The sequence below is a fragment of the Delphinus delphis genome, chromosome 1 (genome assembly GCF_949987515.2).
Source record: "Delphinus delphis chromosome 1, mDelDel1.2, whole genome shotgun sequence".
NCBI lineage: Eukaryota > Metazoa > Chordata > Mammalia > Artiodactyla > Delphinidae > Delphinus > Delphinus delphis.
Window position 1 is genome coordinate 52386328 of NC_082683.1, and position 18051 is coordinate 52404378.

The window sequence follows — 18051 nt, forward strand, 5'->3', positions numbered from 1 at the left end:
AAATATTTATGGAATACAGATGACAGGGAAAGTATTTAGGGTTAGAGAGACAGAAAAATCTAGAAAGAATGATCATGTTTACTGACTGTTTAATCATTTCAACAGTTTGTGTAAGTTTATACTGGACTGTTAGCTGGTCAATCACACCAAATTTTAAAAAATATATTTTATAATTAAATGCTGTGATAGAAACAAATGTGAAATCATACAAATTCAAACACAGATTTTTAGAAAATAACATCTAGAGTGTCACCAATAAAAGTGTTTATAATCAATGATTTTCTGGTGCTGGGTAGATATTTGTTAAGTTGAATGCTAAAGCAATATATCTTTGTATGGATAGTTAATTATTGATGTAAATTTTTTTTTTTTTTTTTTGCCTGACGCGGGCCTCTCACTGCTGTGGCCTCTCCCATTGCGGAGCACAGGCTCCAGATGTGCAGGCTCAGCGGCCATGGCTCACGGGCCCAGCCGCTCTGCGGCATGTGGGATCTTCCCGGACCGGGGCACAAACCCGTGTCCCCTGCATCGGCAGGCGAACTCCCAACCACTGCGCCACCAGGGAAGCCCTGATGTAAATATTTTTAAAGCTTAGAAATTATGAACAATTTAACTACATATAGATTGTGTAATGTAAAACTTTTCAAGAACCTTTAATAATAAGAAGTGTGTTGTAAGTTATATGTGTGTGTGTTTTTTCCTTTCTTTCTCTTCAGTGAATTACCTGAGAGAGAAGAAGGTGAAGGAGAAGAAACTCCAAACTTCAGCCACTGGGGACCACCAAGAATGTATGTTGATGACATTATTGACTTTCTCAATAGGACAAAGCAATTAGTTGCTCTTTTCTTTAACTTCATAGTGTCATTCAGTCATTCTCTAATGATTGCCATAGTTCACACGTACGCTGGCCTAAATTTTAGTTTCATTTTGTCGTATCTAGAGATTTTTAGCCAGGCAAAATGACCGAAACCAATATTAGGAAAATCTTTATCGTACTCTTTCAGAAAAACAACTTACAAATGTCCATCTGTGATGGATTAGGTATACTTTCTCACTGTATCACTAAGCAAAGCAGGTAGGCCTGCCTTGAATGCAGTAAAGAAGCTCTTTTTTTCAAACAACAACAATAGTTAAGGCTTCTATCACATAGCACCCTCCTCCTCTTGTGTTAGTCCAAGTTTATGCCTCGTTTGCACTAACAGAGTGTGTTGGGCCCATGCTCCCTTGGATACTCCCATGGTTTTAGGTAGTCACCAGGGCTGCACTTTATTAAGGTTATAAAAGTCTTCCTTTAGCTGCTGTCTCTATCTTCATGCATTATTAATTCCACCATGCCACCCAAATTGTTCTTTTCTTGCACTTTTGAGTTTTGTCTTAAAAACTCTTGGGAGCTGTTTTCTGAGTTACTTTTTGGAATTAATTATTGGCCATGTCTGTGCAGTTTGAACAAAATTCATAATATTTTGAGGGGCAAGTTTTATTCTATACTTTATGAAAATGATGTGGATGTAGGAAGAAGAGAAAACCTTTCCAGCCTTTGGAACTATTAAATCTGTCCTCCACGTAGAGAACCACAGGTTAAAACGGGTGACTGGGAAAAGCAGTATGGGCAGTGAGCCTGTCAGTGGCAAGTTTATTTTTTTCTGAAGGTTTCTACTTTTTGCCAAAATGATACATGTAACTTTCTTGATTTTTTTTTCCACCCATTAGTTATTTCCTTAATTCATTCTTTGCTAATGTTATGATATAGATGAAAGGGACTCATCACAGAAAATGTATGGTGGTGGGAGATGAGAACATTAAGTCCTTGTTAAATCTCTCAATGTTAAGAGTTGTATTTGTTGTTTTGGAAATCTTTTTCAGAATTTACACTTTCACATATGCCATGAATTATTGATAGAACCTTATAATTTTGGAGCTAGGTATAACTTCTATAACATTTGTGAAAATATATTTATATAGGATATGAGTCACAAGGATATGGTACACATAAAACACAGTGACAGTACAACAGATTACCTTGTTCATGAGTGAATTTTGTTTTTTTGTTTTTACAGTGTTGAGATTTTTAGAGAACCAGATGTATCTCTTGGTATTAGTATTGTTGGTGGACAAACTGTTATAAAACGCCTGAAGAATGGAGAGGAGCTTAAGGGTATATTTATCAAACAAGTTTTGGAAGACAGTCCAGCAGGAAAAACAAATGCTCTTAAAACTGGAGATAAAATACTTGAGGTAAATAGTGTTAAAATTTTGTTTTTGTTTGAAATGTACTGTAAGACAGTAAAATGATCATTTAACCGGAAGTCCTTCCTTTATGTGTTGGGGTATATGTGTGTACAATTGGTGTATTTTATTCAGATGCTTTAGTTTGCATGCTTGCACAATTTAATGAGATTCTAAAGCTGAGCTGATAGCCTATAAAATGATAAAACAAAAAGCCTCAGCTGACTGAAAAAACACAATTTGACAGAATGAGGCAGATGGGGGACATCATGCTTCTCCCACAGTCTTTAACAGACTCTGAATTGTATATGTCAGTGGGATAGCCGTGCTGTCCTCCCAGAGTTGACCCTGAAAGTGGAAGACTGTATTGGGGGAGAGGTGAATCCATCCTTTATACATGGCAGGCTTTGCAGAGTGGAGTTTTAAGGGCACATCAAGGCACTAAGAGGTCTGAATCTGATACATTTCTTTGCATTAGGTTTATTGGATGACATCATATTGAATATTTTAAATCCCAGATTCTGCTTGGTGATTCATGCTTTATGATGCTAAACATCAGCTGTGGTGTTTTAGCTCTGAAAGAATGAAAAGAGCTCTGGAGATCATGGGTTAAAGTCTAGATTGTCCTGTTTGTTTTTTCCTTGTTCTTGGACAAATTATGAAACCTATTTTCAGTTTCCAAATAAAATGGAAATGAGATTTCAAAATCCATAGAATCATTGTGAGGATTAAATCAAAGAATTGCATAAAACTACTCTGTGTATACAAACTTGAGGTTATATTTATGTTTGTGAAATTAAAAAAAAATTTTTAAACATACTAGGGATATGGCAATGAAGCAAATGACCAAAAATCCCTTCCCTTATGGCGTTTATACGACAGCGGGGGAGATAGACAATGCACAAAATAAGTAATATATAGAATGTTAGATTGTTATAAGTAACTATGGAGAAAAATGACGGGGAGGAGGATAAGGAATGATGTGTGGTGACGGCAGTAGTTGCAATGAATAGATTTGTTATGGAAGATGATATTGGGACAAATATAAGAAATGAGAGACTGAGCAATATGGACACATGGGGGAAGAGGGCTCCAGACAGAGTGAACTGAAGTGTGAAAGCTCTGAGGTGGGAGCTTGCCTGGATGTGTTGAAGGAACAGAAAGAAATCCAGCACTGCTAATATAGGTAGAGTGAACAAGAGAGAGGGTGAAAGAGAAAAGGTCTGAGAGGTAATGGGAAGCCACATCATATAGAGATTAGAAGGTTGTCTACTCTGAACGGATGAGAGTCCATTAGAGAATTCTGAACGCATACATTTTTGAAAAGGATTATTCTGGCTTCTGGGGCAGGTGTGGTTTCTTTTACTTAGCATTTGCATGGTACATTGTTTTTTTTTCTTTCCTTCTTTTTCACCCTTATTTGTGATTTTGTTTTAGTTGTATTTTAAGCAAATAATAACTGGATACTGCCTTTTAAAAATCTAAATTGATTATCTTCTTCTAATAAATAAGAATCATTTAATTTTTATTTTGATTACTGATACATTTGAAACTTAGAACAAAAGACATATTTAAAATTATATATTTTTCTTTATATTTTGAAATAGCTGTAGGTTCATAGGACGTTGCAAACAAATGTACAAGGAAGTCCCGCTTACCCTTCCCTCAGCCTCACCCAGTGTTAACATCTTATACAACTGTAGTTCAATAGCAAAATCAAAATACTGATATTGGCACAATTCATAGACCTTATTAAGATTTCACGAGTTATACATGTACCATTTGTGTGTGTGTGATTATAGCTCTACAGTTTTATCACATGTGTAGCCTTGCATAACCCACACAGCAATCGAGAAACTCAGTTGAATCATCACCACAAGACTCCCTTGTCTGACCCCTTTATAGCCACTCCTCTACCATCCCCTCCACCCCCATCCCTAGCCTCTGGCCACCACTATTCTGTTTCTCCATATTTATACTTATGTTATTTTACAAATTGTTACATAAATGGAATTATGCATTTTGTATCTTTTTTTTTGCGGTACGCGGGCCTCTCACTGTTGTGGCCTCTCCCGTTGCGGAGCACAGGCTCCGGACGCGCAGGCTCAGCGGCCATGGCTCACGGGCCCAGCTGCTCCTCGGTATGTGGGATCTTCCCGGACCGGGGCATGAACCCGTGTCCCCTGCATCGGCAGGCAGACTCTCAACCACTGCACCACCAGGGAAGCCCTGTATCTTTTTTGACATTGGTTTTCTTCACTCAGCGTAATTTCATTGAAGTTCATTCAATTTCTTGTGTCTATCAATAGTTCATCGCTTTTAAAAACTTTATTTATTCTTAACATCTTTATTGGAGTATAATTGCTTTAAAATGGTGTGTTAGTTTCTGCTGTATGACAAAGTGAATCAGCTATATATATACATATATCCCCATATCTCCTCCCTCTTGCGTATCCCTCCCACCATCCCTATCTCACCCATCTAGGTGGTCACAAGCACCGAGCTGATCTCCCTGTGCTATGCGGCTGCTTCCCACTAGCTACCTATTTTACATTTGAAAGTGTATATATGTCCCTGCCACTCTCTCATTTTGTCCCAGCTTACCGTTCCCCCTCCTTGTGTCCTGAAGTCCATTCTATATGTCCGTGTCTTTATTCCTGTCCTGCCCCTAAATTCTTCAGAACCATTGTTTGTGTTTTTAGATTCCATATATATGTGTTAGCATACAGTATTTGTTTTTCTCTTTCTGACTTACTTCACTCTGTATGACAGTCTCTAGGTCCATCCACCTCACTACAAATAACTCAATTTCGATTCTTTATGGCTGAGTAATATTCCATTGTATATATGTGCCACATCTTCTTTATCCATTCATCTCTCGATGGACACTTAGGTTGCTTCCATGTTCTGGCTATTGTAAATAGTGTTGCAATGGATATAGTGTACATGACTCTTTTTGACGTATGGTTTGCTCAGGGTATATGCCCAGTAGTGGGATTGCTGGGTCATATGGTAGTTATACTTTTTATTTTTTATTTATTTAAAAAAAATTTTTTTTGCGGTACGCGGGCCTCTCACTGTTGTGGCCTCTCCCGTTGCGGAGCACAGGCTCCGGGCGCGCAGGCTCAGTGACCATGGCTCACGGGCCTAGCCGCTCCGCGGCATGTGGGATCTTCCCAGACTGGGGCACGAACCCGTGTCCCTTGCATTGGCAGGCGGACTCTCAACCAGTGTGCCACCAGGGAAGCCCTATACTTTTTATTTTTAAATTAATTAATTTTATTTATTTTTGGCTGGGTTGGCTCTTTGTTGCTGCACGTGGGCTTTCTCTAGTTGCAGTGAGAGGGGGCTACTCTTCATTGCAGTGCGCAGGTGTCTCATTGCAGTGGCTTCTCTTGTTGCAGAGCACAGACTCTGTGGCCCACAGGCTTCAGTAGTTGTGGCACATGGGCTCAGTAGTTGTGGGTACGGGCTCTAGATCGCAGGCTCATTAGTTGTGGCACATGGGCTTAGTTGCTCCGCGGCATGTGGGATCTTCCCAGACCAGGTCTCGAACCCGTGTCTCCTGCATTGCAGGTGGATTCTTAACCACTGTGCCACCAGGGAAGCCCTATTTTTAGTTTTTTAAAGAACCTCCATACTGTTCTCCATAGTGGCTATATCAATTTACATTCCCACCAACAGTGCAAGAGGTTTCTGTTTTCTCCACACACTCTCCAGCATTTATTGTTTGTAGATTTTTTGATGATGGCCATTCTGACCAGTGTGAGGTGATACCTCATTGTAGTTTTGAATTGCATTTCTCTAATGATTAGTAATGTTGAGCATCCTTTCATGTGTTTCTTTGCAATCTATATCTTCTTTGGAGAAATGTCTATTTAGGTCTTCTGCCCATTTTTGAATTGGGTTGTTTGTTTATTTGATATTGAGCTGCATGAGCTGCTTGTATATTTTGGAGACTAATCCTTTGTCAGTGGCTCCATTCGCAAATATTTTCTCTCATTCTGAGGGTTGTGTTTTGGTCTTGTTTATGGTTTCCTTTGCTGTGCAAAAGCTTTTAAGTTTCATTAGGTCCTATTTGTTTACTTTTATTTTTACTTCCACTCCTCTAGGAGGTGGGTCAAAAAGGATCTTGCTGTGATTTATGTCAGAGTGTTCTGCCTATGTTTTCCTCTAAGAGTTTTACAGTGTCTGGCCTTAGATTTAGGTCTTTAATCCATTTTGAGTTTATTTTTCTATATGGTGTTAAGGAGTGTTCTAATCTCATACTTTTACATGTACCTGTCCAGTTTTCCCAGCACCACTTATTGAAGAGGCTGTCCTTTCTCCACTGTACATTCCTGCCTCCTCTATCAAAGATAAGGTGACCATATGTGCATGGGTTTTTCTCTGGGCTCTGTATCCTATTCTATTGATCTATATTTCTGTTTTTGTGCCAGCACAATGCTGTCTTGATTACTGTAGCTTTGTAGTGTAGTCTGAAGTCAGGAAGCCTGATTCCTCCAGCTCCATTTTTCTTTCTCAAGATTGCTTTGGCTATTCGGGGTCTTTTGTGTTTCGATACAAATTGTGAAATTTTTCGTTCTAGTTTTGGGAAAATTACATTGGTAGTTTGATAGGGATTGCATTGAATCTGTAAATTGCTTTGGGTAGTATAGTCATTTTCAGAATGTTGATTCTTCCAATCCAAGAACATGGTATATCTCTCCATCTGTCTATATCATCTTTAATTTCTTTCATCAGTGTCTTATAGTTTTCTGCATACAGGTCTTTTTTCTCCTTAGGTAGATTTATTCCTAAGTATTTTATTCTTTCTGTTGCACTAGTTAATGGGACTGTTTCCTTAGTTTCTCTTTAAGATTTTTCATCATTAGTGTATAGGAATGCGAGAGATTTCTGTGCATTAATTTTGTATCCTGCTACTTTACCAAATTCATTGATTAGCTCTAGTAGTTTTCTGGTAGAGTCTTTAGGATTCTCTATGTATAGTATCATGTCATCTGCAAACAGTGACAGTTTTACTTCTTTTCCAATTTGTTTTCCTTTTATTTCTTTTCTTCTCTGATTGCTGTGCTTAAAACTTCCAAATCTATCTTGCATAACAGTGGAGAGAGTGGGCAACCTTGTCTTGTTCGTGATCTTAATGGAAATGGTTTCAGTTTTTCACAATTGAGAATGATGTTGGCTGTAGGTTTCACATATATGGCCTTTATTATGTTGAGGTAAGTTCCCTCTATGCCTACTTTCTAGAGGGTTTTTATCATAAATGGGTGTTGAATTTTGTGAAAAGCTTTTTCTGCATCTATTGAGATGATCGTACGGTTTTTATCCTTCAATTTGTTAATATGGTGTATCACATTGATTAATTTTCATATATTGAAGAATCCTTGCATTCCTGGGATAAACCTCACTTGATCATGGTGTATGATCCTTTTATTGTGCTGTTGGATTCCGTTTGCCAGTATTTTGTTGAGGATTTTTGCATCTATGTTCATCAGTGATACTGGCTTATAGTTTTCTTGTTTTGTGACGTCTTTGTCTGGTTTTGGTATCAGGGTGATGGTGGCCTCGTAGGTTGAGTTTGGGAGTTTTCCTTCCTCTGTTATATTTGGAAGAGTTTCAGAAGGATAGGTGTTAGTTCTTCTGTAAATGTTTGATAGAATTTGCCTGTGAAGCCATCTGGTCCTGGGCTTTTGTTTGTTGGAAGATTTTTAATTCCAGTTTCAATTTCAGTGCTTGTGATTGGTCTGCTTATATTTTCTATTCTTCCTTCCAGTCTCAGAAGGTTGTGCTTTCCTAAGAATTTGTGCATTTTTTCTTGGTTGTCCAATAAGCATATAGTTGCTTGTAGTAATTGCTCATGATCCTTTGTATTTCTGCAGTCAGTTGTTACTTCTTTTTCAGTTCTAATTCTATTTATGCGAGTCTTCTCCCTTTTTTTCTTGATGAGTCTGGCTAATGGTATTTCAATTTTGTTTATCTTCTCAAAGAACCAGCTTTTACTTTTATTGATCTTTGCTATCGTTTCCTTCATTTCTTTTTCATTTATTTCTGATCTGATTTTTATGATTTCTTTCCTTCTGCTAACAATGGGTTTTTTGTTCTCCTTTCTCAAATTGCTTTAGGTGTAAGGTTAGGTTGTTTATTTGAGATGTTTCTTGTTTCTTGAGGTTGGATTGTATTGCTGTAAACTTCCCTGTTAGAACTGCTTTTGCTGCTTCCCGTAAGTTTTGGGTCTTTGTGTTTTCATTTTCATTTGTTTCTAGGTATTTTTTGATTTCCTCTTTGATTTCTTCAATGATCCCTTGGTTATTTTGTAGTGTATTGTTTAGCCTCTATGTGTTTGTATTTTATACAGATTTTTTCCTGTAATTATATCTACTCTCATAGCGTTGTGGTCCGTAAAGATACTTGATACGATTTCAGTTTCCTTAAATTTACCAAGGCTTGATTTATGACCCAAGATATGATCTGTCCTGAAGAATGTTCCATGAGCACTTGAGAAGAAAGTGTATTCTGTTGTTTTTGGATGGAATGTCCTGTAAATATCAATTAAGTCCATCTTGTTTAATGTATCATTTAAATCTTGTGTTTCCTTATTTATTTTCATTTTGGTTGATCTGTCTATTGGTGAAAGTGGGGTGTTAAAGTCCGCTACTATGACTGTGTTACTGTTGATTTCCCCTTTTATGGCTGTTAGCATTTGCCTTATGTATTGAGGTGCTCCTATGCTGGGTGCATAAATATTTACAATTGTTATACCTTCTTCTTGGATTGATCCCTTCATCATTATGTAGTGTCCTTCTTTGTCTGTTGTAATAGTCTTTATTTTGAAGTCTGTTTTGTCTGATATTTGAATTGCTGCTCCAGCTTTCTTTTGATTTTCATTTGCATGGAATATCTTTTTCCATCCCCTCACTTTCAGTCTGTATGTGTCCCTAAGTCTGAAGTGGGTCTCTTGTAGACAGCATATATATGGGTCTTGTTTTAGTATCCATTCAGCCAGTCTGTGTCATTTGGTTGGAGTATTTAATTCATTTACATTTAAGGCAGTTATCAATATGTATGTTCCTTTTACCATTTTCTTAATTGTTTTGGGTTTGTTATTGTAGATCTTTTCCTTCTTTTGTGTTTCCTGCCTAGAGAAGTTCCTTTAGCATTTGTTGTAAAGCTCATTTGGTGGTGCTGGATTCTCGTAGTTTTTGCTTGTCTGTAAATATTTTAATTTCTCTGGCAAGTCTGAATGAGATCCTTGCTGGGTCAAGTGATCTTGATTATAGGTTTTTCCCTTTTATGACTTTAAATATGTCCTGCCACTCCCTTCTGGCTTGGAGAGTTTCTGCTGAAAGATCAGCTGTTAACATTATGGGGATTCCCTTGTGTGTTATTTGTTGCTTTTCCCTTGCTGCTTTTAATATTTTTTCTTGGTATTTAATTTTTGATAGTTTGATTAATATGTGTCTTGGCATGTTTCTCCTTGGATTTATTATGTATGGGACTCTCTGTGCTTCCTGGACTTGAGTATTTCCTTTCCCATATTAGAGTAATTTTCAACTCTAATCTCTTCATATATTTTCTCAGTCCCTTTTTTTTCTCTTCTTCTTCTGGGAGCCCTGTAATTCGAATGTTGGTGAGTTTAATGTTGTCCCAGCCGTCTCCGAGACTGTCCTCAATTCTTTTCATTCTTTTTTCTTTATTCTGCTCTGCAGTATTTATTTTCACTATTTTATCTTCCAGGTCACTTATCCATTCTTATGCCTCAGTTATTCTGCTATTGATTCCTTCCAGAGAATTTTTAATTTCATTTTTTGTGTTGTTCATCATTGTTCGTTTGCTCTTTAGTTCTTCGAGGTCTTTGTAAACATTTCTTTTATTTTCTCCATTATGTTTCCAAGGTTTTTGATCATCTTTACTATGATTACTCTGAATGCTTTTTCAGGTCGACTGCGTCTTTCCTCTTCATTTGTTTGGTCCAGTGGGTTTTCCCCTTGCTCCTTCATCTGCTGTGTATTTCTCTGCCTTCTCATTTTTCTTAACTTACTGTGTTTGGGGTCTCCTTTTCACAGGCTGCAGGTTTGTAGTTCCCGTTGTTTTTGGTGTTCTCACAGTGGGTAAGGTTTGTTCAGTGGGTTGTGTAGGTTTGCTGGTGGAGGGTACTTGTGCCTGTGTTCTGGTGGATAAGGTTGGATCTTGTCTTTCTGGTGGGCAGGACCACGTCTGGTGGTGTGTTTTGGGGTGTCTATGACCTTAGTATGATTTTAGCTGCCTCTCTGCTAATGGGTGGGGTTGTGTTCCTGTCTTGCTAGTTGTTTGACATAGGATGTCCAGCACTGTAGCTTGCTGGTCGTTGAGTGGAGCTGGGTCTTAGCATTGAGATGGAGATCTCTGGGAGCGCGTTTGCCATTTGATATTATGTGGGGCCGGGAGGTCTGTGGTGGACCAGTGTCCTCAACTCGGCTCTCCCACCTCAGAGGCTCAAGCTTGACCCCTGGCCAGAGCACCAAGACCCTGTCAGCCACATGGCTCAGAAGAAAAGGGAGAAAAAAAAGAAAGAAAGAAAAGAAAATATAGTTATTAAAATAAAAATTACTAACAATTTAAAAAATTAAAAGTAATTAAGAAAGAGAGCAACCAAACCAAGAAACAAATCTACCAATGATAACAAGCGCTAAGCACTATACTAACAAAAAAAACAAAAAACCAAACACACGTACAGACATAACCCTAGGCAAATGGGAAAAGCAAAGCTATACAGACTAAATCACACAAAGAAGCATACACATATACACTCACAAAAAGAGAAAAAGGAAAAAGAAAAAAATATATATATAAAAAAAGGAAGAGAGCAGCCCAATCAATAAAAGAAATCTACTATTGGTAATTAGCTGTAAATACTAAACCAAGATAAACGTAAAACCAGAAACAAATTAGACGCAGAAAGCAAACCCTAAGGCTACAGTTGCTCCTAACGTCCACTGCCTGAATTTTGGGATGATTCGTTGTCTATTCAGGTATTCCAGAGATGAAGGGTACATCACGTTTATTGTGGAGATTTAATCTGCTGCTCCTGAGGCTGCTGGGAGAGATTTCCCTTACCCTTCTTTGTTTGCATAGCTCCTGGGGTTCAGCTTTGGATTTGACCTCGCCTCTGTGTGTAGGTCGCCTGAGGGCATCTGTTCCCCGCCCAGACAGGACAGGGTTAAAGTAGCAGTTGATTGGGGAACTCTGGCTCACTCAGTTGGGGGGACGGAGGGGTACAGAATGCGGGGTGAGCCTGCCGTGGCAGAGGCCGATGTGATGTTGCAACAGCCTGCGGCGTTCCATATGTTCTCCCGTGGAAGTTGTCCCTGGATCTCAGGACCCTGGCAGTGGTGGGCGGCACAGGCTCCCAGGAGGGGAGGTGTGGATAGTGACCTGTGCTTGCACACAGGATTCTTGCTGGCTGCAGCAGCAGCTTTAGCGTCTCATGCCCATCTCTGGGGTCCACGCTGATAGCCACAGCTCATGCCCGTCTCTGGAGCTCATTTAGGCGGTGCTCTGAATCCCGTCTCCTTGTGCACCCCGAAAAAAATTGCCTCTTGCCTCTTAGGCAGTTCCAGACTTTTTCCCGGACTCCCTCCCGTCTAGCTGTGGCGCACTAGCCCCCTTCAGGCCGTGTTCACTCAGCCAACCCCAGTCCTCTCCCTGGGATCCGACCTCCGAAACCCGAGCCTCAGCTCCCAGCCCCCGCCCGCCCCGGCGGCTGAGCAGACAAGCCTCTCGGGCTGGTGAGTGCCGGTCAGCACCGATCCTCTGTACGGGAATCTCTCCGCTTTTCCCTCTGCACCCCTGTTCCTGCGCTCTCCTCCTTGGCTCTGAAGCTTCCCCTCTGCCCAGCCCCCATCTCCACCGGTGAAGGAGCTTCCCAGTGTGTGGAAACTTTTCCTCCTTCACAGCTCCCTCCCACTGGTGCAGGTCCCGTCCCTATTCTTTTGTCTCTGTTTATTCTTTTTTCTTTTGCCCTACCCAGGTACGTGGGGAGTTTCTTGCCTTTTGGGAAGTCTGAGGTTTTCTGCCAGTGTTCAGTAGGTGTTCTGTAAGGGTTGTTTCACATGTAGATGTAGTTTTGATATATTTGTGGGGAGGAAGGTGATCTCCGCGTCTTACTCCTCTCCCAACTTGAAGGCGCCTCCTCGTTCATCCCTTTTTATGGATGAGTAGTATTCCATGGTATGGAGGTACCACCGTTTAACCATTCACCCATTGAAAGACACTTTGGTAGTTTCCAGTTCTTGGCTTTTATGAATAAAGCTCCTATAAACATTTGTATACAAGTTCCTGAGTGAAAATAAGTCTTTGTGTCTCTGGGATAGATGCCCAAGAGTGTAATTGCTGGGTTGTATGTTAAGTTCATTTTTAGTTTTAAGAAACTGTCAAACTATTTTCCAGAATGGCTGTACTAGTTTGTATTTCCACCAGCAATGTATGAGTGATTCAGTTTCTCTGCATCCTCATCAACATTTGGTGTTGTCACTGTTTTTCATTTTAGCCATTCTTGATAGGTATATAGTGATATCATTGTTGTTTTAATTTGCGGTTCCCTAATGGCTAATGAGAAAGAACTTTTCATGTACTTGATTGCCATCCAATACCCTCTTTGGTGAAATGTTTGTTTGTGTTTTTGCCTGTTTTCTAATTGGATTGTTTACTTTTTAAATCTTTTTGAATTTTGTTTCTTTTTCTCATCTTTCTCTGTGCTCAGTTGAATATAAAGTATTCTCTCATTGAATCATCATCACTCATACACATACTAATAAGAGTCCACTGTTTTATCTCATATTTAATAATTTATATTTCTTCAAATTCACAACAGCCCTGAAATGTTACACTCTAATACATATTTTGTGAAGCATAATGAGTCATTTGTTTACTTTTTTCTATGAAAAGCATTACTTGTTTGTTTTGTTAGTGAAGTTTAATAATCATTTCTCTTTGTCTTGAAACAATTGCATGAAAGGTTTAGGTCCGTATAAAGAAGAGTTTTTTAAACTAGGAAGTTAGAATTTAATGTAATTTTTAGAAATGGGTCTTCATCTGTGTGAATGAACATACTCTTAAGTTATAATTTTAAAGCTGAGAAAAACTAAGATTATTTTTGTGTTGTAATATGACAGAATACTGTTTTTTTCCTACCTACCCGACTTCGGTGATTCGCATTTAGCAATGTGGAAATCTCTGTTAGGGAAACAAAAACTGATTATTACTAGAGGAGGAAGTAGTTCTCATATAGCCTCTACTTCTCTTACTGTGGAATATTTTGGGGATCAGGTTATTTGAAAGAAGCTTCATCAAACTGTTGTGACAGCTTTTATGTGTCACTTTAATTTTTGTCTGTATTTTTTTCATTTACTATTATTTGTATCCTTCCTCAATTCATATGGGAAAAGAGCTTTCACAGAGCATTAAAATCTTCATTGATACCTATTAGAATAAAAAGCCAAAGTTCTTGCCATGGCCTTTTGGATTTTGCAGGTGGCTTCGGCTGCCTCCCTGGCCTCACCTCTTTCCGCTCTCTCCTCTTTCTCTGTACTCAACCTGGCTTTAAACCCCTCTAACACACTGGGCTCGTATCTCCTACCTTAGGACCCTCGCTTCTGTCTCTCGGCTTCTGGCATGCTCACTTTCTTCCTCACTCTGCTCAAATTCAGTGACTTATCATCCTATCACTCCCTTGCATATACTTCCAACTCCTTTGATCCTCTTTCCTTTCACTGAACTTGCCTGGGAGAACCAACCACATCCTAGTTAAGTGCAACTTTTTGCTTATTTCAGATCTCTAGCACGGCTGGAGAAAATAACCACCCATACTATCTGGTCTCATTTTAAATTCATGACCACCCCCTCAAGTGGGTCTTTAATTCTGCCCTGTAGCCCTGTAATATTTCCCGAGTTGTTCCATTCTTCTACTTTCAGAGGTAACTACTTCAAACCTCCTATACCTCCTGCCACAGTCTTAATCTCTAAGTTCCTTGTTTCTTATTTCATTGAGAAAATAGAAGCAGTCAAAAGAGAGTTTCCCCTTGCTCCCACTGCATACCAAAGCTTTTTTCTGACTGTATTTGGCACAGCAAATGAACTATTTATGTTTCTTCTATCCAGAGCCAGTCTAACTTGTACAGTGGAAGTCATTCCCTCTTCACTGTCCAAGGATTTGCTTCCACGGTCATCACTCCTCTCTACCCTTCATTTTTCCTCTCCACTGCATCATTATTACTGTAATCTATCCCATCTTAAAAACAAAAACCAAACTTGATCCCACATCCCTCTTCACTTACATTCCTATTTCTTTGATCCCCTTAAGGCAAAACAATATTCACCAATTGTCGCTATCAACTGACTGTAAACCACCTCAACTTTTACCAAGGCTTCCTTACATTATCAGTTTCAAAAGTTGGTTCTTGTAAATATGTTTGATAAATACAGAATGCTCTTTGAGATTATGGGCATGTTCACAAGTTATGTTCTCCCAGATTTATATAATAAGGAGATGTTTACACTTGCCCCAGTTTTTAAAATTAATTTTTATTGGAGTATAGTTGCTTTACAATGTTGGTTAGTTTCTTGCTGTACAGCAAAGTGAATCAGTTATATGTATACATATATCCACTCTTTTTTAGATTTCCTTCCCATTTAGGTCACCACAGAGCATTGAGTAGAGTTCCCTGTGCTATACAGTAGGTTCTCATTAGTTATCTATTTTATGCATAGTAGTGTATATATGTCAGTCCCAATATCCCAATTCATCCAACCCCCCTCCCTTCCCCCCTTGGTAACTGTAAATTTGTTCTCTACATCTGTGACTCGATTTCTGCTTTGCAAATAAGTTCATCTCTACCATTTTTCTAGATTCCACATACTCAAATTTGTTGAACACAGAACTCTTTTAGAAAGAACCTATGGGTGTTTTCATACTTCTTTTTTGATATAATTTGAGAAATGTTCAGCTTCTCAACTGTGATAATGGGCAATTTGCTTAAAATGTCATCTCAGTTTACTTGAGAGAAGGTGAGTCCAGAGAGATCCCCACCCCCTGCCCTCACTCAGAATTGTGTACTGTGATAGTGGCAGAGGTGACATTACAAGTTCAGAAGCTTTTTAAGGTTCTGTTACTGACTGAGCTACCTATTTTGGATAATTATATTTAGTCAGGGCCATTGTTATTAAGATATCTACCTTATTTACTTTTCTTGAAGGTGAAACATTAATATCCTTAAACATGATCTCCTAAAACAGCAAAGCTTGTTTGGGTCAATCTTATTTTTTTCTGGCTTTGGTATAATTCATTCGACTCTGGCTCTTCTTGTAACTAGATAATACGCATGAACTTTGAATTAACCTATCCACGAGATCTGCTGCCCTTCTAATTGAAATAAATTGCTTCTGTGCTTTTAGGTGTCTGGAGTAGATTTGCAGAATGCCTCTCACAGAGAAGCGGTTGAGGCCATTAAGAATGCAGGAAACCCTGTGGTGTTTGTTGTTCAGAGCTTGTCATCCACTCCAAGAGTAAGCTACTTAAAAAATATTCTCTATATCTGTGGACCAAGGTTTTGCCTCGAAGTATGTTTCAATATATTTTTACTGTTATTCTACTATTACGTAAAGGAAGCATTAACTTCATTAAAATTTAGTTATTAACCTCAATTTTCCCTTTTTTCCTCTGATTTTGATTTCCTGGTCAAATTTGAGTTACTCCAGTGTGCAGTGGAGTCTAACAGACCCATTTTTGATTCCTTGATTGCCTGTTTACCATTTTTGCTAATTTGGAGGCAAGTTACCTAACCTTTCTGAACCAGTTACTTTGTTTATAAAATACTTTGAATACAGAGTAGGTCAGGGTTAAAAACATTCTAGAGGGACCACCAAATGGTATTTTTACAGGTATGTAAAAATTCAGACGTGTTGCATTGTTGTATGTTCTGTCAAAGATTCTGAATTCGCAAAGAGCAGTATTTAATCATAGAATTTTTTTTCTATAATAAATTACTTATTTGGTATGGAATTAGAACTCTGATACACAGATGTTAGTGGCAGGATGTGTATTTTATATTGCAATATGCAGCCCCGTAAGCCCTGTACCTGGAAGCAATGTTTATTTTTCTTTATTTTGTAATGGAAGACAGCTGTTCAAAACATAGACACTTATGAACAGTAGAAAAACTGCATGTTTTTTAAAAATTTGCTTTTCAACTCGCTAATGCAGTGCCTTTCAACCTTTTTTTATGTCAGGGAATACAGAAAATAATATTTGTATGGCAGACTGTGTAAACAGATGTCTGGCTGTCCCAAGGGCGAAGGCATCAACATGCTATTTCAGCACGCTTGTAGCCTGCCTGCACACAGTGGGTTGCAGCTTCACCCCACCTGGGCAGCTCTGCTGTGGTGCACTGCACTGCAGCACAGTCCCTTCTAGTCTTAGTGCTCCATTTATACCATCAAGACTAATTGAGAGAGGTAAACTGAATAAGGTCTTCACATTTTTATACAACTTGAAATTCTAGATTTCTTGGAATCCACCTTTTAACTCTTATAATATTGAGAAAGTCATTGAGGCCATCACTTGTATTTCTGGAAACTGAATTCTGTAGAAAAATTGGCCAGATTATTCCCTGCCAAATGACACTTCCAAAGAAATAGTTTTGAGTGAGAATGAACCAATCAGATTATACATTTATGTGGCCACTTGCAAATGCCCCTCTGAAAAATATTCAAAGCATTTTAATAGGTTATAAAGTCAGCCAAAATGGCCAAGATTTTAATCCAGCCTTTGTTGGTGAGCTGAGGTTGAAATTTTCATTTGGAGGACATAAACAGTACAATTTCTTTCAACTGTTCAAAAAAGGGAAAATGTCTTCAGCATCGCCCGATGTTCAAGTTACTTAACCCTCAGGCAGCATCACAGACTGTTACATTGTGCATTGGGTTCATCAAGCATTGAACTATCTGTGATTCTAGCCAAGGGATGGAGATGATACTAATGTCCATGATTTGTTCCTTTTTTTTTTTTTTTTTTTAAGAACAAAGTGATTCCAGTTGAATAAGGAAATGAAAGGAATCAAATTTCAAATCTTTGCCAAATGGTGCTCTCTTCGGCTTACTTATTCTTGCAAGTTATATTGGTCATCACAGGAATAGAAAATATAGCCAAATTCTTAATTATTCTTGATCAATTTACATTAAACTTTGAGACTTTCTTCAAAACCCCCAAATAAGTCATTTCCATCAAGGCTCTGTGTCTAAACATGCCTTGGTTACATGGAAATTCTCATCAGCACCATGAATTGAGCAGTGGTGTTTATATTTGTACCTCTTTTTTGAGTTGTATTTTATTTTTTTATATTTGTGCTTTTAGCAGGTGGTTTAGGAGGATCAACAACACATTACTTTTTTAAGCTTTTCCTCCTGAATTTCTCAACTATTTTTTCAGCCTGCTAGAAAGAAATGTGTGTATCTGCTTAGATTTACTTGGTAAATGCTTATTTGAGAGCAAAATTCATGATTTATACTGTACACCTCTATAGAAAGTTTTTATGCCAAGGTAACTTTTTCCAGTTAAAATTGCATTTCACAGTAGCATTAGGGTTTTTTTTTTATATATTAAAAAATAGACCCTTTTGAAATTGGCATCATGCCTTCAGTTCATTAAATTTATTATCATGTGTCGTTTTATTTTTTCCTGTATTCCATTTGTATTTCCCTAATGTCATTGTTTCATAATGGCACCTAAATTTTTTGGACACGTGTACATTTTGTGTATTAGTCGTATAGAAATATATTTTTTACTTTCAT

At 38.4% G+C, this 18051-nt stretch overlaps 1 protein-coding gene across 7 annotated transcripts in view; it reads left to right on the top strand.

Annotated features, from left to right (window-relative positions):
* Positions 1-18051, top strand: part of PATJ (PATJ crumbs cell polarity complex component) — a 356331-nt gene that overhangs the window by 135915 nt on the left and 202365 nt on the right. For all 7 annotated transcript variants that reach the window (XM_060022954.1, XM_060022983.1, XM_060023011.1 and 4 more), the window contains 3 exons: positions 717-788; positions 2058-2235; positions 15658-15768. In XM_060022954.1, coding sequence (XP_059878937.1) covers positions 717-788; positions 2058-2235; positions 15658-15768 — 361 coding nt within the window. The remainder of the gene's footprint in view (positions 1-716; positions 789-2057; positions 2236-15657; positions 15769-18051) is intronic.